The 23,623-nt window shown below is 44.4% G+C and overlaps 1 protein-coding gene across 2 annotated transcripts in view; it reads right to left on the bottom strand.

Moving 5' to 3' along the window:
• Positions 1 to 23,623, bottom strand: part of LOC120528202 (gastrula zinc finger protein XlCGF57.1-like) — a 43,093-nt gene that overhangs the window by 5,457 nt on the left and 14,013 nt on the right. For both annotated transcript variants that reach the window (XM_039752288.1, XM_039752287.1), the window contains exon 2: positions 8,471 to 9,004. In XM_039752288.1, the coding sequence (XP_039608222.1) occupies positions 8,471 to 8,873 (403 nt within the window). In that variant the 5' untranslated portion in view covers positions 8,874 to 9,004. The remainder of the gene's footprint in view (positions 1 to 8,470; positions 9,005 to 23,623) is intronic.

The raw sequence follows: 23,623 nt of genomic DNA, 5'->3' as shown, positions 1-23,623 counted from the left end.
CCTAGCCAGCCTGCTCGAACGCCACACAGCTTGCCGGATTCTAAGATCTGGGCAACGGGGCCTTCTCGTTGTCCCACTCACTCGGCTGAAAACCCGTCATAGTCTTTGGCACCAAGACTATGGAATAGCCTGCCTTGTGGTCTGCGTGGAGTCGAGTCTGTTGATTCTTTTAAAAAGAACAACTAAAAACATTTCTTTTTAAACGCGCTTTTAATCAGTGCGGAGTAATTCCAGTTTGTTTATTTACTGTTTTTATTGGTTTTGTTAATGCTTTGTTTTAACTGTTTGTATTTGTACTGTATTTGCCGTACTACAAACCGGATTACAAAAAAGTTGGGACACTATACAAATTGTGAATAAAAATTGAATGCAATGATGTGGAGGTGCCAACTTCTAATATTTTATTCAGAATAGAACATAAATCACGGAACAAAAGTTTAAACTGAGAAAATGTATCATTTTAAGGGAAAAATATGTTGATTCAGAATTTCATGGTGTCAACAAATCCCAAAAGAGTTGGGACAAGGCCATTTTCAGCACTGTGTGGCATCTCCCCTTCTTCTTACAACACTCAACAGACGTCTGGGGACCGAGGAGACCAGTTTCTCAAGTTTAGAAATAGGAATGCTCTTCCATTCTTGTCTAATACAGGCCTCTCTCTAACTGTTCAATCGTCTTGGGCCTTCTTTGTCGCACCTTCCTCTTTATGATGCGCCAAATGTTCTCTATAGGTGAAAGATCTGGACTGCAGACTGGCCATTTTAGTACCCGGATCCTTCTCCTACGCAGCCATGATGTTGTGATTGATGCAGAATGTGGTCTGGCATTATCTTGTTGAAAAATGCAGGGTCTTCCCTGAAAGAGATGACGTCTGGATGGGAGCAGATGTTGTTCTAGAACCTGAATATATTTTTCTGCATTGATGGTGCCTTTCCAGACATGCAAGCTGCCCATGCCACACGCACTCATGCCACCCCATACCATCAGAGATGCAGGCTTCTGAACTGAGCGTTGATAACAACTTGGGTTGTCCTTGTCCTCTTTGGTCCGGATGACATGGCGTCCCAGATTTCCACAAAGAACTTTGAATCGTGACTCATCTGACCACAGAACAGTCTTCCATTTTGCCACACTCCATTTTAAATGATCCCTGGCCCAGTGACAACGCCTGAGCTTGCTTAGAAATGGCTTCTTCTTTGCACTGTAGAGTTTCAGCTGGCAACGGCGGATGGCACGGTGGATTGTGTTCACTGACAATGGTTTCTGGAAGTATTCCTGAGCCCATTCTGTGATTTCCTTTACAGTAACATTCCTGTTTGTGGTGCAGTGTCGTTTAAGGGCCCGGAGATCACGGCCATCCAGTATGGTTTTACGGCCTTGACCCTTACGCACAGAGATTGTTCCAGATTCTCTGAATCTTCGGATGATGTTATGCACAGTTGATGATGATAGATGCAAAGTCTTTGCAATTTTTCGCTGGGTAACACCTTTCTGATATTGCTCCACTATCTTTCTGCGCAACCTTGTGGGAATTGGTGATCCTCTACCCATCTTGGCTTCTGAGAGACACTGCCACTCTGAGAAGCTCTTTTTATACCCAATCATGTTGCCAATTGACCTAATTAGTATTTATTGGTCTTCCAGCTCTTCGTTATGCTCAAATTGACTTTTTCCAGCCTCTTATTGCTACTTGTCCCAACTTTTTTGGGAATTGTTGACACCGTGAAATTTTGAATCAAAATATTTTTTCTTTAAAATGATACATTTACTCGGATTAAACGTTTGATCCGTCATCTACGTTCTATTACAAATAAAATATTGACATTTGCCATCTCCACATCATGGCATTCAGTTTTTATTCACAATTTGTTTAGTATCCCAACTTTTTTGGAATCCGGTTTGTATATTCCAGCTGTGTCCACTCTGTGTGTGGATTGTCATCTTCTCCTCCTATCGGCCTTCCACACCCCTCAGCTCTATCTGCTGTGACCGAGTGTAATGTGTGTGCCCTGCAGTGGACCGGCAACCATTCTTGGTTGATGCCTGTCTTAATTTAACCCTTTTGGCCCTGGATTTTAAGGGGAAAAATTATTTTGTGAGATATTCTACCTTCTTGGGGGGTGTCTAGGATGCTCAAAAATGGAAAAACAAAAATATTACTATTATTATTATTATTATACAATTGCTGCCAAATACGTTAGTCTTCTGGAGGAAATAAAATTGGAAATGGAGCTACTTACTATGTGGTGCGCACAGTCCAGAAGTGTCCATTTTCGCAGACTGTATGCCAGTCTCTCAGGTCTGCACTAATAGTAGCACACGCACGGTGCCAACGGCTGCAAACATACCGGAGCTTTACAAAAAGGGCTGCATATCTATGCGCTAGTAATAGGAGGCCAGGGCCAAAAGGGTTAAAAGCTGCCCAAGAACCCCGAGGGCTTGAGACTTGGGTTTGACCTGCACTTGTCAGATGCCATCCACACATGTCCAGTTGTCACCATTGCTCCCTCAATCTGTCGTTTTCACTGCTCTTAGAAATCCTCATGTCCTTCTTTTGTTCCTCTCATTTCTATCCTCCTGCAGTCCAGGTGATGAACTCCATGCCAGAGCTCCATCTTCATTCTGTTAACATTGATGGACTGAAAGCCAGAAGTCTACGTGACCATCATCATCATCATCATCAGGTCCTTTCATGAAAACCCTAAATACAAAGAGGACTGTTTGACTTATGTTAGGTAGATTGCCCAGAGGGGACTGGGTGGTCTCTTGGTCTGGAATCCCTGCAGATTTTATTTTTTTTCTCCAGCATTTGGAGTTTTTTTTTTTTGTTTTTTCTGTCCACCCTGGCCATCAACAACAACAACAACAAGATTTATTTATATAGCACATTTTCATACAAACAGTAGCTCAAAGTGCTTTACATATTAAAGAATAGAAAAATGAAAGACACAATTATAAAACAAAATAAATCAACATTACCATCGAATAAGAGTAAGGTTCAATGGCCAGGGGGGACAGAAAAAACAAAAAAACTCCAGACGGCTGGAGAAAAAAATAAAATCTGTAGGGATTCCAGACCATGAGACCGCCCAGTCCCATCTGGCCATTCTACCTAACATAAATGAAACAGTCCTCTTTGGATTTAGGGTTCTCACGGAAGGACTTGATGATGATGATGGTCACGTAGACTTCTGCCTTTTAATCCATCCATCATTGTTGGAGCATCATGAAGCTTTGAGTAGGTGGAGGTGGCGCAGGCCACCACCACAAAGAAACCGGAAAAAGAAACAGAAAAGAGAGTAGGGGTCAGTACGGATTTTAGAGCCACCATGAATAGTTATTATGAGGAAATTGAATGTATAGGTATCAGGATTAAGTTAAAGTGAAGTTATGAGAAGGCCATGTTAAAGTAATGTGTTGTCAGCAGTGTTTTAAAGTGCTCTACTGTATCAGCCTGGTGAATTTCTATCGGCAGGCTATTCCAGATTTTAGGTGTATAACAGCAGAAGGCCGCCTCACCACTTCTTTTAAGTTTTGTTCTTGGAATTCTAAGGAGACACTCATTTGAGGATCTGAGGTTACGATTTGGAATATAAGGTGTCAGACATTCCGATATATAAGATGGGGCGAGATTATTTAAGGCTTTATAAACCATAAGCAGAATTTTAAAGTCAATCCTGAATGACACAGGCAACCAGTGTAGTGACATTAAAACTGGAGAAATGTGTTCGGATTTTCTTTTCCTAGTTAGGATTCTACCATCGGACCTTACTTATTCTATGTTAATTAATGTTGACTTATGTTTATCTTTTATTGTGTCTTCTATTTTTCTATTCCTTTTGTAAAGCACTTTGAGCTACATTTGTATGAAAATGTGCTATATAAATAAATGTTGTTGTTGTTGACACAGAGGAGTTTGGTGGGCAGGTGACATAAAATAACAGCAATTTGGGAGATGATGGTTTTCCATTCTTTTCCGTGCTTTAGTCAATAAAGTTTATTTGATTTAAGAGCCTAATTTCAAAGTAAAAATACGTACAGCTGTCCTTTATCTGTTTAGCGGGCTCTCTTTGAATGTTCCCACCGGCCCCTCTTGTCCCCAGCAGCCCCTGCGCCTGTTGCAGTCACTTCCGATAGGGCAATACCATCGAGGCAGCTGGGAACTGGAGTCCATGAAATTGTGGCACCTCTAACGCATGCACTGGCCACTTTATTAGGTACGCCCTTTCGACTGCTCGTTAACCCCGATATCTAATCAGCCAATCACGTGGCAGCACCTCGATCCATTTCAGCGTGTAGACCTCGACAAGACCACCTGCTGAAGTTCAAACTGAGCACCAGAAAAAGGGACTGAAGTGACTTTGAATGTGGCGCAGTTGTTGGTCTGAGTGTTTCAGAAACTGCTGATCTACTAGGATTTTTCACTCACAACCAGTTTACAGGGAATGGTGCAAATAAGGGGAAAATATCTGGTGAGCGGAAGTTCTCTGGGCAAAAATGCCTCGTTGATGCCAGAGGAGAATGGGCAGACTGGTCTGAGCTGAGCTGAGCTGACAGAAAGGCAACAGGAACTGAAATAAGCACTCGTTACACCCGAGGTGTGCAGAAGAGCAACTCTGAACACTCAACACGTCAAACCAAGAAGCAGGTGGGCTACAGCAGCAGGAGACCACCACACCGGGTGCCACTCCTGTCAGCTAAGAATAAGCAATGGAGGTTAACAATTCCAATGGGGCTCAGCAAAATTGGACAAGCGAAGATTGAGGGAAAAAAAAAAAAAACGTTGCCTGGTGGGACGAATCTCGATTTCTACTGCAACATCTGGATGGCGGATTGAAGGCCAGAGGTCCACATGACCATCATCATCTAATTCTTCCACATGAAGCCTGAAAACCAGGAGGACCAATTGAGATCATTGATGTTAGGTAGAATGCCTCGTGGGGGCTCAGTGGTCTTGGAACCCCTGCAGATTTTTTTTTTTCTTCGTCCTCCCTGGCCATTGGACTTTACTGTATTCTCTGTTAATTAGTATTGCCTAATTTATATATATATATATATCACATATATACACATACATACAATGGTGTGAAAAACTATTTGCCCCCTTCCTGATTTCTTATTCTTTTGCATGTTTGTCACACAAAATGTTTCTGATCATCAAACACATTTAACCATTAGTCAAATATAACAGCAAACACAAAATGCAGTTTTTAAATGATTGGTTTTTATTATTTAGGGAGAAAAAAAAATCCAAACCTATATGGCCCTGTGTGAAAAAGTAATTGCCCCCTTGTTCAAAAAGAACCTAACTGTGGTGTATCACACCTGAGTTCAATTTCTGTAGCCACCCCCAGGCCTGATTACTGTCACACTTGTTTCAATCAAGAAATCACTTCAATAGGAGCTGCCTGACACAGAGAAGTAGACCAAAAGCACCTCAAAAGCTAGACATCATGCCAAGATCCAAAGAAATTCAGGAACAAATGAGAACAGAAGTCATTGAGATCTATCAGTCTGGTAAAGGTTATAAAGCCATTTCTAAAGCTTTGGGACTCCAGCGAACCACAGTGAGAGCCATTATCCACAAATGGCAAAAACATGGAACAGTGGTGAACCTTCCCAGGAGTGGCTGGCCGACCAAAATTACCCCAAGAGCGCAGAGACGACTCATCCGAGAGGTCACAAAAGACCCCAGGACAACGTCTAAAGAACTGCAGGCCTCACTTGCCTCAATTAAGGTCAGTGTTCACGACTCCACGAAAAGAAAGAGACTGGCCTGCAAAAACGGCCTGCATGGCAGATTTCCAAGACGCAAACCACTGTTAAGCAAAAGAACATTAGGGCTCGTCTCAATTTTGCTAAGAAACATCTCAATGACTTTTGGGAAAATACCTTGTGGACTGATGAGACAAAAGTTGAACTTTTTAGAAGGCAAATGTCCCGTTACATCTGGCGTAAAAGGAACACAGCATTTCAGAAAAAGAACATCATAGCAACAGTAAAATATGGTGGTGGTAGTGTGATGGTCTGGGGTTGTTTTGCTGCTTCAGGACCTGGAAGGCTTGCTGTGATAGATGGAACCATGAATTCTACTGTCTACCAAAAATCCTGAAGGAGAATGTCCGGCCATCTGTTCGTCAACTCAAGCTGAAGCGATCTTGGGTGCTGCAACAGGACAATGACCCAAAACACACCAGCAAATCCACCTCTGAATGGCTGAAGAAAAACAAAATGAAGACTTTGGAGTGGCCTAGTCAAAGTCCTGACCTGAATCCAATTGAGATGCTATGGCATGACCTTAAAAAGGCGGCTCATGCTAGAAAACCCTCAAATAAAGCTGATTTACAACAATTCTGCAAAGATGAGTGGGCCAAAATTCCTCCAGAGCTGTAAAAGACTCATTGCAAGTTATCGGAAACGCTTAATTGCAGTTATTGCTGCTAAGGGTGGCCCAACCAGTTATTAGGTTCAGGGGGCAATTACTTTTTCACACAGGGCCATGTAAGTTTGGATTTTTTTTTCTCCCTAAATAATAAAAACCATCATTTAAAAACTGCATTTTGTGTTTACTTGTGTTATATTTGACTAATGGTTAAATGTGTTTGATGATCAGAAACATTTTGTGTGACAAACATGCAAAAGAATAAGAAATCAGGAAGGGGGCAAATAGTTTTTCACACCACTGTATATTTCTTTCTTCATCTTGAAAACACTGAGTGACATCATGAGTATGAAAACGTGCCATAGAAATAAATGGTGTCGTTGTTGGAAGCATGTATCCAAGGTTCAGGCTGCTGCTGCTGCTGGCGGTGGTGGTGGTGGAGGTGTGATGGTGTGGTGGATATTTTCTTGGCACACTCTGGGCTCCTTGGTACCAATTAATCATTGACTAAATGCCACAGTCTACCCGAGTCTCATTGCTGACCATGTTCATCCCTTTGTGCCCATCTTCTGGTGGCTCCTTCCTGCAGGAGAACACGTCATGTCACAAAGCTCACATCATCTCCAACTGGTTCCTTGACCATGACTATACTCAAATGGCCTCCACAAACCACCAGATCTCAATAGAGCACCTATGAATTGTGGAGGAAAGGGAGATTTTCATCATTGATGTGCAGCAACTGTGGACCAAACTCCCCAAGGAATGTTTCCAGCACTTTGTTGAATCAACACCATGAAGAATTACAGCCGTCCTGAAAGTAAAAGGGGGTCCAACCGGTTTGAAGCAAGGTGTACCTAATAAAGTGGCCAGAGAGCGTATATTAATGAATAATCAGCGTAAGATTAGTCCTGTGACTTAAGCAAAACCTGGACGGTCTGATAAGTTTCTCACAATAAACGTCCATCTGTGTGAGGATGTGATGACCACAGACAGGTCAAACTCAAAACTGAATGAAACTCGGGGCACCAGTAGAAAACGGCACAAAGCCTTTTGACCAAATCAGTTTCCCGTAGATTTAACTGCACAGACACAATGATATTATGAGATTTTTTTTTTTGTTTGTTTTAGCTCTTACTTGTCCACATTTGCCCCCAGATCTGAGCAAAGTTGATAGAATTTGTATTTTTAAGAAGATGCGGTTCTTTAATTTCATTGAACGTAACGGTGGTGGTGTTGTACTGCTAAAATGGCGGCATTAAATGGGACACCTTCAGCATTTTTTGACCTCGCAGGAAAATTTACAGTTTAATTTCTGGTTAGGTCAGCTATTGTTCGTCTTTAACTGTTTCAGAGCTGAATATGGCGGGACAGTAAGTGACATCATTAGGACTGGAACCGGAAGTGACATCATCAAAGGCACTGGAACCTGGAGTGATGTTATCTGAACCAGAAGTGACGTCATTAATGTGCCGCCGTGGCCCCCCCTCCCCAAGGCACCAGAACCGGGAGTGAAGTCTTCAGGACCAGAAGTGATGTCATCAATGGTCCCAGCACCAGAAGTGACATCATCAATAGCGCCGGAACTGAGAGTGATGTCTTCAGGACCGAAGTGACATCATCAATAGTGGCACTACCGGAAGTGATGTCATCAAAGGCTTCGGATGAGGGAGTGATGTCTTCAGGACCGGAGCTGACTTCGTGCAGGCGTCGGCCGCCAGACCTAAAGGCAGATCTGGGGAGAGAGTGACGTGAAAGCGCAAAACAAAATAGTCCGTAGACAACGTTTTGTGTATTATTGCTGACTCGGAACGTATCACGCTCTGATTTTGATACAGGTGACCTGGAGATCGAAAATGGAAATGATGTACCAGCACCAGCTAATCGTTGTAGTGAATGTGTTGATGTAGCGGCCGGTGGCTGCGTGAAGACACTACTATAAGTCGACACCCGCCTCAAGAGAGTTAAACATCTGCACAGCTCATCTCTGCATGTCTGTGTCGCCCACTAAAAAACACCCAGACAAACACATGCGGAACTGGTATATGTACTCAGTTCCACTTTCTATTAAATACAAAACACAATACTTACTTATTCCACCACTCCTAAATGGCGGCCGCTCCTCATCTGTCCGGTTTCCTTCACCGATTCTCTCTTCAAACTCAGAAAACTCCAATTTCAGTTCTGCAGAATTCGGCCGAGTAGCCAGTTGCCCTGCTTTGGTGACCCAGTGCTGTAAAGTGGAATGAGATTCTTCAGAAGTCTCTCGTTTGAAACTCTCTCCAGGTTCGAGGTTTTGCCGTTCAAGACAAACCGAGACATCTCCCGAGTCTTCAACTTTAACGTCAGCAGTCTCCTCCTCTTTGAAAACCGAAATTCTTTCTTCACAATCCTCCAGCTTCACAGACAAGTCCCCTGGTGTGCCGCATTGCGAGTCCTCTTGTTTAATAGGCGCCACTCTTTTACCCACGCCGTCATTGCCGGCGGAGGCCATTCTCTGTGTCAAACTCTTCTCTACCGGCAAGTGTCTGCTCTTCTCTTCTAAGATCCTGTTCTCACACAGACAGCCCTGGCCAGGAGACCATTAGACAGCTCTCTGTACAGTCAAGCAGTCTGGATCTGTATCTGAGAGAGAGAGAAAATTACTTCAGTAAAAAAAATAATGTTAGCACAGGGGTTCAGTGTTCATTTTCCAGTTTATAACACACACAGAAAACTACCAATAAGTTTTTTTTTTTTTACGAGAGACAGGAAATGCTGTGAACTCTCCAGGTCAGCCTAAAAAGTTCTCGTCAGATTTGTGATGACAAAATGCTTCGTAGGAAGACTACGTCCACTCAACAAAGTTTAAATATTCCGGATTGTCTATTTTGATCCACTTCATACTGGCAGCACAGGTCTACTCAAGGTTAGTCAAAACGTAACAGAGGCAGATCCAAAATCTGGATTTGACCAAAACTAAAACCACCAGGTCAAAGAGACTTGGCCTGTGATGCATTGATCTGCCACATCTCGATTGCAGTAAGACCTGAAGAGGACACGTTTAGCACAAACACATAATGATTCACGTCCGACAGCCATTGACAGATATTAATAAACCCACTGACACCTTCCACAGTGGGCTCCACGTCTGTTAGGAGGGGCCGCTTTTACACCTGAACTCTGCTCCATGATCTAAAGCACCCCTACTTTCATTCCTCTTCCTCTCTCTCTCTCTCAGGAATACTTCTCCAGTACAAATTGCGATGTGCCGACATCCTCACAGTCACTGAATGAGGCCACTTACACTGTCAGCGAATACACTGCATCCAGAAAGTATTCACAGCGCATCACTTTCTCCACATTTTGTTATCTTACAGCCTTATTCCAAAATGTATTAAATTCATTTTTTTCCTCAGAATTCTAAACACGACACCCCATAATGACAACATGAAAAAAGTTTACTTGAGGTTTTTGCAAATTTATTAAAACTAAAAAAACTGAGAAATCCCATGTCCATAAGTATTCCCAGCCTTTGCTCAATACTTTGTCGATGCACCTTTGGCAGCAATTCCAGCCTCAAGTCTTTTTGAATGTGATGCCACAAGCTTGGCACACCTATCCTTGGCCAGTTTCGCCCATTGCTCTTTGCAGCACCTCTCAAGCTCCATCAGGTTGGATGAGAAGCGTCGGTGCACAGCCATTTTAAGATCTCTCCAGAGAGTTCAATCAGATTCAAGTCTGGGCCACTCAAGGACATTCACAGAGTTGTCCTGAAGCCACTCCTTTGATATCTTGGCTGTGTGCTTAGGGTCGTTGTCCTGCTGAAAGATGAACCGTCGCCCCAGTCTGAGGTCAAGAGCGCTCTGGAGCAGGTTTTCTTCCAGGATGTCTCTGTACATTGCTGCAGTCATCTTTCTCTTTATCCTGACTAGTCTCCCAGTTCCATCCCCACAGCATGATGCTGCCACCACCATGCTTCATTGCAGGGATGGTATTGGCCTGGTGATGAGCGGTGCCTGGTTTCCTCCAAACGTGACACCTGGCATCCACACCAAAGAGTTCAATCTTTGTCTCATCAGACCAGAGAATTTTGCTTCTCATGGTCTGAGAGTCCTTCAGGTGCTTTTTGGCAAACTCCAGGTGGGCTGCCATGTGCCTTTTACTAAGGAATGGCTTCCGTCTGGCCACTCTACCATACAGGCCTGATTGGTGGATTGCTGCAGAGATGGTTGTCCTTCTGGAAGGTTCTCCTCTTTCCACAGAGGACCTCTGTAGCTCTGACAGAGTGACCATCGGGTTCTTGGTCACCTCCCTGACTAAGGCCCTTCTCCCCCGATCGCTCAGTTTAGATGGCCGGCCAGCTCTAGGAAGAGTCCTGGTGGTTTCAAACTTCTTCCACTTACGGATGATGGAGGCCACTGTGCTCATTGGGACCTTCAAAGCAGCAGACATTTTTCTGTAACCTTCCCCAGATTTGTGCCTGGAGACAATCCTGTCTCGGAGGTCTACAGACAATTCCTTTGACTTCATGCTTGGTTTGTGCTCTGACATGAACTGTCAACTGTGGGACCTTCTATAGACAGGTGTGTGCCTTTCCAAATCATGTCACATCAACTGAATTTACCACAGGTGGACTCCAATGAAGCTGCAGAAACATCTCAAGGATGATCAGGGGAAACAGGATGGACCTGAGCTCAATTTGGAGCTTCATGGCAAAGGCTGTGAATACTTATGGACATGTGCTTTCTCAGTTTTTATATTTTTAATAAATTTACAAAAACCTCAAGTAAACTTTTTTCACGTTGTCATTATGGGGTGTTGTGTTTTGAATTCTGAGGAAAAAAAATGAATTGAATCCATTTTGGAATAAGGCTGCGACATAACAAAATGTGGAGAAAGTGACGCGCTGTGAATACTTTATGGATGCACTGTATATGAAATTCTGAGAGTCTATGATCTCACTAAAGAGGTTAAAGCATTACTATTGAAAAAGTAACATACACATCAAGAAAATAAGATAGAGGATAAGCAAATTTTACAGCAAAGGATTAACAGGTTAATTAAACAAGATTAAAAGATGTATGGGGACAAAATCAAGAGGTGGTTTAATGATGATTTCCTCCCACAATCCAAAGACATGCCGGTTAGGTGGATTGGCGATTCTAAATTGTCCTTAGTGTGTGCTGGGTGTGTTTGTGTGTGGCCTGTGGTGGGTTGGCACCCTGCCTGGGATTGGTTCCTGCCTTGTGCCCTGTGTTGGCTGGGATTGGCTCCAGCAGACCCCCCGTGACCCTGTGTTCGGATTCAGCGGGTTGGGAAATGAATGGATGGATGGATGGTTTAATGATAACAATCCAAAGCAGCTCTGGAAGGGACTAAAAACAATTACAGGACTGGACCCTAAAAAGAATGTGAATTTTCCAGCTGACAAAGACCACAAGCTTTTAGCAGATGGACTGAATAACTTATTTGCCAGATTTGAAACAAGTGATTTCAGCAGCCAAAATACAGAAATAAAGGAGACGCTTTATAAAAACACCAGGAATTGTGCTGTGATGGGGTTCAGTTTAACTGAAGTGGAGAAAGGCTTGCGGCAGGCAGAAACAAACAGTGCAGTGGGACCAGACGGCATATCAGGTCGGCTCTTAAAGTCTCGCTCTAAGCAGCTCTCTCCAGTTTTTCATTTGCTTTTTAACTGGTCTCTGACCTGTGGTATTGTACCTAATCTGTGGAAACGATCAATCATCGCCCCTGTATCTAATTTTTCTAGGCCAAGCTGTTTTGATGACTACAGACCAGTGGCTCTTACATCTATCCCAATGAAATGCTTTAGAACATTTGGTGAAAAACATTTTAATGACAGAGACAAAGTCAACGCTCTGCTTGTCATCTTACATCAAATCTACACCTTTCTTGGTCAGCCTGGTTCATATGTCAGCGCACTATTTTTGGATTTTTCTTCAGTGTTCAATACCATACAGCCTCAAACACTGACTGGGAAATTGAACAGTATGAATGTAAACCCATTTACTACACTATGGATTCAGAACTTTCTTTTAAACCGTTCACAGACAGTCAAAGTTCAGGACACTAGCCATTCATTCAAACACAGGATGTCCGCAGGGGTGTGCGTCTTCTCGCCATTAACTGTCTACACAAGTGACCTGAGACAGAACAATGAGCACCGCTCCATTATCAAGTAGGCTCATAGGACGCGTTATCTGGGGAGGATGAAAGCCGCTATCTAAATCAAGTGGACTGGATGGTGAACTGGTGCAATAAAAACTCTCTCACTCTGAATGTAAAAAAAGACCAAAGAAATGAGATCTGATTTTAAGAGACAGAAATCTGTATGCTCACTTACTGTATTTCTGGGAGAGGAGGTAGAAATAGTGATTGAATATAAATACTTAGGAACTTACCTAGATAATAATCTGAACTGGAATACAAATACAAAAAAAATTAATCTCTTAAATGCAACCGGCGCTTATTTCTCCTCCATAAACTCAAACTGTTTAAAGTAGACAAGGAGCTCATGTTGTCCTTCTATTGCAGTCTGCGATCACGTTCAGTTTCATTGCCTGGTTTATTAGTCTGACAAACCAAAACTCAAAAAAGCTCCAGCAGATTACGAAATATGCAGCTAAAGTTATTGGGGCTGATGGAGATAATTTGACTAGTGTGTGTGTGTGTGTGTGTGTGTGTGTCAGAGGGCAGGCAATGTTAACTTTTTCAGGGCTGATGTTGACTTTTGTCAGGGGTAGAGGATGGTAATGGGCTGTAAACTGTGACAAAACTCGTCCTTATGTTTTAGTTCGACTCTCTTTGGTTGAAGGAAAGTTATGTAGCTTTGTTGATTTGACCTCAGTTCCCTGCGCGTGCACGAGAAGCGAAGAGCAAACAGCCTCTAAAATGGCATCGACATATGGCGAGACTAAAACAAACGTGCAAAGCAAAATACTCCATGGATATTTTACATATTATCGCCGAGTCGAACTCTGACTTTTCCGACTCCGAGTTTGATGCAAGTGTTCTGGAGATAGATATCAAAAAACGAAAGTGAGGTAGCGGCATCAGCCTATCGGTCCCCAGCTGATCGCGGTGCTGAACACGTTCGAGTAGCTGATACCCCAACTGCATCATGGCTGCCACACGCTCATTTCACGCGTCCTCTGAAATTAACGCGACGCGTGCGCGAGTTTCAGTACCAGCAAAAAGTCAGGGGTTGGGGCGCAGTGTGCTAAAAGTCGGAACGTGACGTCAGAGTCTCTGTTTACTATCTGCATGTGACAGAAAGCCGCCATGCAGATCCTACGGGTATCGAGGTTTCTTTATTTGAGGAATGGTTTGATGTGGTGAAGCAAAATGCCGACATACAGATGCATTCATGGTGCTTTAATATTCAAGCGTCGCACATTCCCGATCGTAATGACACGATACATTTTAAAAGTCTCACATACCATCTTTTGTGCCGTCTTTTTTTTGCAACTTAACAACAGCAACATAATGTATAGCGCTGTATTTAAGCCACTGAGAAAAAAAAAAAATAAAGGACACGGTGAAAACGTGTATTTTGTGATTAAGTGGAAATTTCGGCTTTAATCGGGCTCTGCATCGGTCTGTCGTGGTGAAAAAGAAGCTGAGCCGTAAGGCAAAGCTCTCAATTTACCAGTTGATCTACGCTCCTACCCTCACCTATGGTCATGAGCTATGGGTAGTGACCGAAAGAACGAGATCGCGAATACAAGCGGCTGAAATGAGTTTCCTCCGCAGGGTGTCTGGGCTTTCCCTTAAAGATAGGGTGAGGAGCTCAGAGTAGAGCCGTTGCTCCTCCGCATCGAGAGGAGTCAGATGAGGCGGCTCGGGCATCTGATCAAGATGCCTGCTGGACTCCTCCCTGGTGAGGTGTTCCGGGCACGTCCAACCAGGAGGAGGCCCCGGGGAAGACCCAGGACACACTGGAGAGACTATGTCTCCCGGCTGGCCTGGGAATGCCTTGGGATTCTCCCGGAAGAGCTGGAAGAAGTGGCCGGGGAGAGTGAAGTCTGGGCCTCTCTGCTCAAACTACTGCCCCCTGCGACCCGACCCCGGATAAGCTGAAGAGAATGGATGGATGGATGGTTTTGATAGATATCCTGAAACCTTTTTTTTTTTTTTTGGTGTAAATATGCATTATCTAACTTCCTTACCTTAGAAGGCAAATTTCATGTTTTCTTGTGTAAACATGACTAAATAAAGAAACCTTAAACCTTAATCGTCTATCTGTCTGCCATGGAGAGACGGCTTTAAATAATGTTATTCAGGTGCCACTTTCAGTCCAGCCCCCAAAATGATGCCTCTGGATCCAAGGTGGCCCCGTTTTCATTCTGCAGACCCCTGGATTGAACTCCCACTGTCTTCAGCTGCTGGTCCCAACCCCCCCCCGGGAGTATTCACACAGAAAGCCATCTGACATTCCTGCAAGTTTATCCAATGGACAATTTATTATCCTACCCTACCTCCAGTTCACTGGCATCCGGTGATGGCCAAGGGGGTCCTATCATGGAATGACACCCCTCTCCGGTGCTTGTTCCTGGCTTGCGTCCCATGCTGCCTGTGCCCACTGTAACCCTGAACTGATCAGTAAGTGGCTATCATAATGGAGGGATGGCTAGCAGTTCCTAAACTGACAACTTTCTTTGGATTTTCTTCTTTTTCTTTTTCGTTCGGCCGCAGCTAAAATCAAACAACATTCCATACAAATAATCAAAGTTTTACAAGACTTTGTTCGAAACAAATCAACCCCCACCCAAGAGAAAGAGAGCTAAGCCAGCAGAGTAAAACGTTAAGCTAGTAAAAATAAGTAAATGAATAAAAATAAATGGAGTAAAAGAAGGGGAGAGAATCTACGTCCGCAGTGCTTTAAAAGCTTATTCTAAAATGTTATCGATCAGATCCTGCCAGGTTTTGATAAAAGTTTTGCGCAGATCCTCGGCGGGAGAATTCGATTTTGTTCCAATTTCAAATATTGTATAACATCAGTTACCCACTGACTTAAAAAAGAGGATTGTTAGGATTCTTCCAGTTTGGCAACACAAGTCCATGTGCCAATAGTGTAGTCAAGGCCATTATAGTTTGTGTGTCCTTCTCCACTTTAAGCCCCTCCGTGAGCCCACCAAACACAGCGGTTTGTGGATTAGGAGGGATTGGGATACCAAGGCTGTCTGAAAGGCACTTAAAGATTTTGGTCCAAAATGATGTTAATATGGTGCAGGCCCAGAACATGTGACCCAGTGAGGCTGGAGCTCGATTGCAACGTTTGCAGGTCGGATCTCAAACTGGAAACATTTTTGGACATTTTTTAAACAAGACGGATGTGCTTGATGATGTCATTTTGAGTTGAATAACTACATGCTTTGCACAAATGGAGCTCCCTACAGATTTTATTTTTTTTCCGGGCGGCACGGTGGCGCAGTGGTAGCGCTGCTGCCTCGCAGTTAGGAGACCCGGGTCCTCCCTGCGTGGAGTTTGCATGTTCTCCCGTGTCTGCGTGGGTTTCCTCCGGCGCTCGGTTTCCTCCCACAATCCAAAGACATGCAGGTTAGGTGGATTGGCGATTCTAAATTGGCCCTAGTGTGTGCTTGGTGTGTGGGTGTGTTTGTGTGTGTCCTGCGGTGGGTTGGCACCCTGCCCAGGATTGGTTCCTGCCTTGTGCCCTGTGTTGGCTGGGATTGGCTCCAGCAGACCCCCGTGACCCTGTATTCGGATTCAGCGCGTTAGAAAATGGGTGGATGGATGGATTTTTTCTCCAGCCGTCTGGCGTTTTTTTTTGTTTTTTCTGTCCCCCCCCCCGGCCATTGAACCTTACTCTTATTCGATGTTAATTAATTTTGTTTTCTTATTGTGTCGTTTATTTTTCTATTCTTTGTTATGTAAGGCACTTTGAGCTACTGTGTGTACTGTTGTTGTTGAGTGTATTCTCTGCATCGCTGCCTTCCACTCCTTTTCTGAGCTGTTGAGTGTGAGATCCTCTTCCCACCGTCCTCTGGGATCTTTGAAAGGGAGGGACAGTGAAATGGTTTTATATGTTAAGAGAAATGCTGCAGGAGTCCTCGAGAATGAGCGATATCATAGAGGGAGGTGGGAGGTGAGGAAAAAAAAAAAAAAATGGGGCAGCTATTTGAAGATAGTGAAAGAAATGTGTTGCTGGTAAGTGAAATATGGAGTGTAATTGTTTGTAGGATGCAAAGACCTAGTCTATGTACAGTGATGTACAATGATCCCTCGCTATATGACGCTTCGACTTTCGCGGCTTCACTCTATCGTGATTTTTTTTTCTCATGCACGCTTACATCACTATGCATACGCTTTCTGAGAACTTTTATCTAAGTCCTACGATGGCTCCTAAACGTGCTGCTTTTTCTAAGCCTTCTGACAATAAAACGAAGCGCCGGAGGAAGATGCTTACCATCCAGGAGAAGGTGAAACTCTTGGATATGATTAAAGATGGCAATACCCTACAAAAGCCTCCTCACGCATATGAACAGACAGCACCAGCAACTGCCTATCAAGATGTTCTTCAGCCGCGCACCCAGACACCCGCTGCCTACTCCTGGTACTCCTTCACTGAAGACAACAACGCACCACCTGAAGATACTGCACCACCTCTGAAGACTCTCCTACTGAGGTCGTGCCTTCATAGGTTAGTGGTTTTGTGTGCAATTAAATGTACAGTACAATAATCTACTAGATAAAAGCATTCGGGATTGTCCTTCTGTCCCGTGAGTGCTACGCAGGCGCGGAGTTTCACACATGCCCCGTCCATTTTGCAATGCATGATGGGATCTGTAGTTTCGTTTTTCCAGGTAGCAGATTTTCTACTCCAGACTGTGCGATATCATCTTCTTCTTCTTACTATAGAAAAGTGTTCGGGATTGTCCTTCTGTCCCTTGAGTGCTACGCAGGCGCAGAGTTTCACACACGCCCCGAACATTTTTGCAATGCTGTTATACTACATGTTTCTTTATGTCACTATATCTGGACAATACTGTTATGAGTTTTATTCACACGTGCATGTTAACTGTGGCACACAGGGGCTCAGCAGTTAGAATTGCTAGCCAAGCATTGGAGTAGATAGCCAAAGACAACTGGAGGATTGTATAGTCAGCTTAAACACAGGTTAGGGTATTTCTGTCCTCTGTCAGCACAAATCTTCTTTCCTTATTGGGAGAATGAGAATCGGCATGTAGGCACTATGATATTTCTGTATTTAGGGGAAGAGGAATTCAGCCCTTGTTTGGAGACAGAAAGGACAAGCAAGTTGAAGAAGAACCGTATAAAAGGTCTGGACAGTAGCCAGACCCTTGGAGGCTGTGTCGACACAAAGAGTTGTCGAAAAACCTCCCAGCGTGGGGACGGAGAAAATGGCTGACTGTGTTGATCCACATTTCCCACCTGGATAAAGTCTGTCCTTATGTCTCCCCGTCTGTAACCGCGTAAAACGTCAGTAAATGTAAGCTAAAAGATATTTTGTCTCATGTGATTCTTGTACCGCCGTAATCACGATGGGAGGGATATCACCTTTTCTGGTATATTATGATATTGTTTAATTATTTAATATGCCACAATTTTAAAAGAACACATTTCCAAGAGAGCTAATGCCTCTGCAGGAAACAAATGCACGATGGGATCTGTAGTTTCGTTTTTCCAGGTAACAGATGATTTTCTACTCCAGACTGTGCGATATCTTCTTCTTCTTCTTTCTTTCTATATAAAAGCGGTCGGGATTGTCCTTCCGTCCCATGAGTGCAAAGCGTAGCGGTATTCTGCTTATCACAGACTTACTACTTGCAACTTGCGGTACGAAGCGACGCGATGTGAGCAGAGTTCTGGGGCTCCCATCGTTCCCTTGCTTTTGTGCGCGATGCGCTGGAAAAATAAACAAAATGATGTCTCTGGAAATAATTAATGTTGATAGAGTACAAATGCCTCACCGCGTAGTAAATATCAGGGGAGATGGTGCTTGCTTATTTAGTGCATGAAACTCCGTCTTTAGCGGTACAGATTCGGGCTGACATTGTACGACTTTGGACAGGCACTCGAGGGAGATAAAAAAAAAAAAAAAACGTAGGTTTTCGGGAGATGTTATGAATGGGCACTTTGATGTTCTCATTCTCTACACTTACATGCCTGATGTACACATGGAGTGCACAAAAATTGAGGATAAAAGTCGGTCGCCTTAAAAGGCGGGTGAGCCTAGTAATATAATATTTGTAACGTCTAATAAACTGCTCAAAAAAATTAAAAAACACTTTGAAAACACATCAGATCTCAATGGGAAAAATAAATCCTCCTGGATATCTATACTGATATAGACTGGGTAATGTGTTAGGAACGAAAGGATGCCACATCGTTTGATGGAAATGAAAATGACCAACCTACAGAGCCCTGAATTCAAAGACGCCCCAAAAATCAGAGTGAAAAAATTATGTGGCAGGCTAGTCCATTTTGCCAAAATTTAATTGCAGCAACTCCAAATTGTACACAGCACTTTGTATGGCCCCTGTGTTCTTGTATACATGCCTGACAACATCGGTGCATGCTTCTAATGAGATGACAGATGGTGTTGTGGGGGGATCTCCTCCCAGATCTGGACCAGGGCATCACTGAGCTCCTGGACAGTCTGAGGTGCAACCTGGTGGCATTGGATGGACCAAAACATAATGTCCCAGAGGTGTTCTATTGGATTTAGGTCAGGAAAGTGTGGTGGCCAGTCAATGGTATCAATTCCTTCATCCTCCAGGAACTGCCTGCATACTCTCACCACATGAGGCCAGGAATTGTCGTGCACCAGGAGCCACTGTACCAGCATAGGGTCTGACAATGGGTCCAAGGATTTCATCCTGATACCTAATGGCAGCCAAGGTGCCTTTGTCAAGCCTGTAGCGGTCTGTGTGACCCTCCATGGATATGCCTCCCCAGACAATCATTAACCCACCACCAAACTGCTCATGCTGAATGATGTTACAGGCAGCATAATGTTCTCCATGGCTTCTCCAGACCCTTTCACTTCTGTCACGTGCTCAGGGTGAACCTGCTCTCATCTGTAAAAAGCACAGGGCACCAGTGGTGCATCTGCCAATTCTGGTATTCTATGGCGAATGCCAATCGAGCTGCATGCTGCTGGGCAGTGAGCTCAGGGCCCATTAGAGGACATGGGGCCCTTGGGTCACCCTCATGAAGTCTTTCTGGTTGTTTGGTCAGAGACATTCACACCAGTGGCCTGCTGGAGGTCATTTTGTAGGGCTCTGGCAGTGCTCATCCTGTTCCTCCTTGCCCAAAGGAGCAGATACTGGTCCTGCTGATGGGTTATGGACCTTCTATGGCCCTCTCCAGCTCTCCTAGAGTAACTGCTTGTCTCCTAGAATCTCCTCCATGCCCTTGAGACTGTGCAGGGAGACACAGCAAACCTTCTGGCAATGACACGTATTGATGTGCCATCCTGGAGAAGTTGGACTACCTGTGCAACCTCTGTAGGGTCCAGGTATCGCCTCATGCTACCAGTAGTGACACTGACTGTAGCCAAATGCAAAACTAGTGAAGAAACAGTCAGAAAAGATGAGGAGGGAAAAATGTCAGTGGCCTCCACCTGTTAAACCATTCCTGTTTTGGGGGTCATCTCATTGTTGCCCCTCTAGTGCATCTGTTGTTAATTTCATTAACACCACAGCAGCTGAAACTGATTAACAACCCCCTCTGCTACTTAACTGACCAGATTAATATCCCAGAAGTTTCATTGACTTTATGCTATACTCTGATTAAAAAGTGTTCCTTTCATTCTTTTGAGCAGTATGTGTCTTATTTACTCTTTTTTTTGGTCTAATATATTGGGTAATACGAGTGTATTGGTGACTAAAGGGTGTTATTTCATGTCTAGAGGGCTCTAATAATGTTAAAAAACGTATTTAGAAGGTCGGAAACAGGTTTTCTATACTCTGTGAAAATATCCATCCATCCATCCATTTTCCAACCTGCCGAATCCGAACACAGGGTCACGGGGGTCTGCTGGAGCCAATCCCAGCCAACACAGGGCACAAAGGCAGGAACCAATCCTGGGCAGGGTGCCAACCCACCACAGGACACACACCCACACACACCAGGGTTAATTTAGGATCGCCAATCCACCTAACCTTCATGTCCTTGGACTGTGGGAGGAAACCCACGCAGACACGGGGAGAACATGCAAACTCCACGCAGGGAGGACCCGGGAAGCGAACCCACAGGTCTCCTAACGGCGAGGCAGCAGCGCTACCACCCGCAAAAATATTTGATTTATAAATAAAGAATCCTACTTCGCGAAAATTCATTTATCACGGTAGAGTCTGGAACAGATTAACCGTGATAAACGAGGGTTCACTGTAATCCCACAGGTTTTCCAAACATTAAAAACTGCATTATGTGTGAGAGGTTGGGAAAAGGTGGCTCTCGTGCAGAGGTGCCACAGATAAAAGCTTCTCCATCTTAAAGTGCTTCCTACATTGGTTCAAATTCTGAGTAAGTATATTGCCGATGACTTCTTGCCGCACAAAGCAGGGAATATAAAGAAGTACTGCTTGGATTTTATTTCTATTGCGGACCAGGCCTGTGTCTGTTCATCCGTTTGTGTCCAGGTTTTCATAGCTTGTATGTTTGCTGCCCAGTAATAAAACTGAAAGTTTGGTCGAGCCATGCCACCTTCTGCCACAGGTGGCGCAGTGGTAGTGCTGCTGCTGCTGCTGCTTTGCAGTAAGGAGACTGTGGAAGGCTGTGGGTTCGCTTCCCGCTTCCTCCCTGTGTGGATAGCGCTTTGAGTACTGAGAAAAGCGCTACACAAACATAATGAATTATTATCATTAGGTCTTTGGATACGTGGACGTTTTGAGTTCCAAATAAATGAGGTTAGGGTTGAATCTAATTTCTTAAAAACAAGATTTATTGACGTGTATTGGAATGTTCTGAAATTTAAAGAGAAGCTTAGGAAGGATATTCCTCTGAACAATGTGACTTCTTCCAGTTAGAGTGAGATGATGGGTTGACCATCTATGCAAGTCTTGTTTCATTTTTTCCCCCCAAGTTGAGAACTTTCATTGTGAAAACCCACCACAGTAACAGACCCCTGCCTCCCCTCCCCAAATGTCATCTCTGCCTTGTTAAAGATTAACATTTCCACCCATCCATCCATTTTCCAAACCGATGAATCCGAACACAGGGTCATGGGGGGTCTGCTGGAGCCAATCCCAGCCAACACAGGGCACAAGGCAGGGTGCCAACCCACCGCAGGACACACACCAGGGCCAATGTAGGATCACCAATTCACCTAACGTGCATGTCTTTGGACTGTGGGAGGAAACCCACGCAGACACGGGGAGAACATGCAAACTCCACGCAGGGAGGATCCCAAGTCTCCTAACTGCGAGGCGGCAGCACTACCCACTGCGCCACCGTGCCGCCCAATTAACATTTCACACTTTTTCCTTTCCAACACACCTTTACTAAAGTCTTTTGAATGTTTGTGTGAATCTGCAACACTTTGTTGTTCAAACATCACAACAAACAAACTTCAGTTGATGATACCGCAGAACAACCCAAGGTTCTTGTTGTGGGAAGCAGAAAGGCAGACACCGGTGGTTCACACACCAACACGCGTTTAATTTATTCATAATTCTATTTACAAGTGCACACACAACCCACTACCACCAAAGTCCAGGCCACACCACGACGCCTCTCTTTTCTGCAGGCCGCCTCCACTCCACTCCACTCTTCTCCTCTCCTCCCGAGCCCTTGCCTTCTTCATCCTCACTCCAGCCCTCGAATGGAGGGAGGTGGCCCCTTTTAACCCCACCCGGATGTGCTCCAGGTGCATTCCAATAAGCGACTGCCGGCACTCCCCGATGTGGCGAAGTACTGGCTATGCACCCAGAAGCACTCCGGGTGTCCCTGGTCTTCTTTCGGGTGTGGTGGAAGTGCTGAGGGCCAGGGTTCCTCAGGTGTCTGGGCGCCCCCTGGCGGTGACCACGGGGCACCCTTATAGGGTTGAGCTTCTAAGCTCTATTCCCGCGGTCCCCAAAGCAACTTGGGCAGTCGCCCCCTTGTGGTCTGGAGGAGGCGTAATCCGTCCTCTGGTCCTTCTGGGCCACCCCCAGCCGCTTGCCAGCTTGTTTACTAGGAAAAGAAAAAAAAAAAAAAACACACATCCACAAACTGAAATATTGGGATTATTTTGAGACAACACTTACTGGGGAAATACTGCCATCTACTGTTTGGAGGGAGAACTCCTTAAATGTTTAATGCAGGGGGTGTCCAACTCCAGTCCTGGTGGGCCGCAGTGGCTGCAGGTTTTCATTCTCACCCTTTTCCTAATCAGTGCCCAGTTTTCACGGCTAATTAACTCCTTTTACATTCCATTAACGCGCACACGTACCGGTCCCGGGACATAACAGCGTTTTAAAAACGTTACAGTAATGTGTGCATGCCCCTCTGCCATGCATCTCGACACCCTATACATCAAATGAAACTTCAAAGTCTCGTCTTACCGATGATATAAACCATTTTGACACACAACAACCACAGCACTGACACTAAAGCCTTTTTTACAGAGAAGTACATACTTTTAAGAGTTGACTTTGCCTACCTTTGAAGACCCCCTGCAAGTCAAACATCAATATTTCCGAGCAGTATTGATCCCATTGTGTCCGTAAGACTCCAGCGAATATAATCCAGTAAAACGATTTAGGTCCAAAACACACGATATAATCTCAAAGGGACAAAAACTCCCGAAAACGTTTCATAACTTGAGACTAGCTACATCATATCAGACGTAATTTGTTTCTGTCGGGGATAACCATGCTACCACATGTTACACGGAAGTGTTAGCTTCTGATCAACACCTAAGTTGGCCAATTACGACGGGTCTGGGGTTGACTGGCACCTCGTATAGCCAACGAGTGTCACAGAAAGCTTGAAGGATGACGCACAACTCCAAACCCTGGTAGAATCTACCAGTTTGATTGGACGCTGTGACTGACACTCAAAACTTACAGCCAATGAGCAGCCGAGCATTTCGATATGTAACTTGCCATACTAACTTGTAAACAAACGATCGAGCTGCGAAGGTGGCATTTGTGCCAGTCTGCAGACTTGGTGCGTGGTTGTTTATTGTGATTTCGCCAAGTTTTTTCGCATTTTAAATATGAATAAAAGTACAGATAAACGTAAATACACTCTCGATTAAATAATAGATGCATG

The sequence above is a fragment of the Polypterus senegalus genome, chromosome 4 (genome assembly GCF_016835505.1).
Source record: "Polypterus senegalus isolate Bchr_013 chromosome 4, ASM1683550v1, whole genome shotgun sequence".
Lineage (NCBI taxonomy): Eukaryota > Metazoa > Chordata > Cladistia > Polypteriformes > Polypteridae > Polypterus > Polypterus senegalus.
The sequence above is the reverse complement of the archived record's forward strand: the minus strand, read 5'-3'. Positions and strand labels throughout refer to the sequence as shown.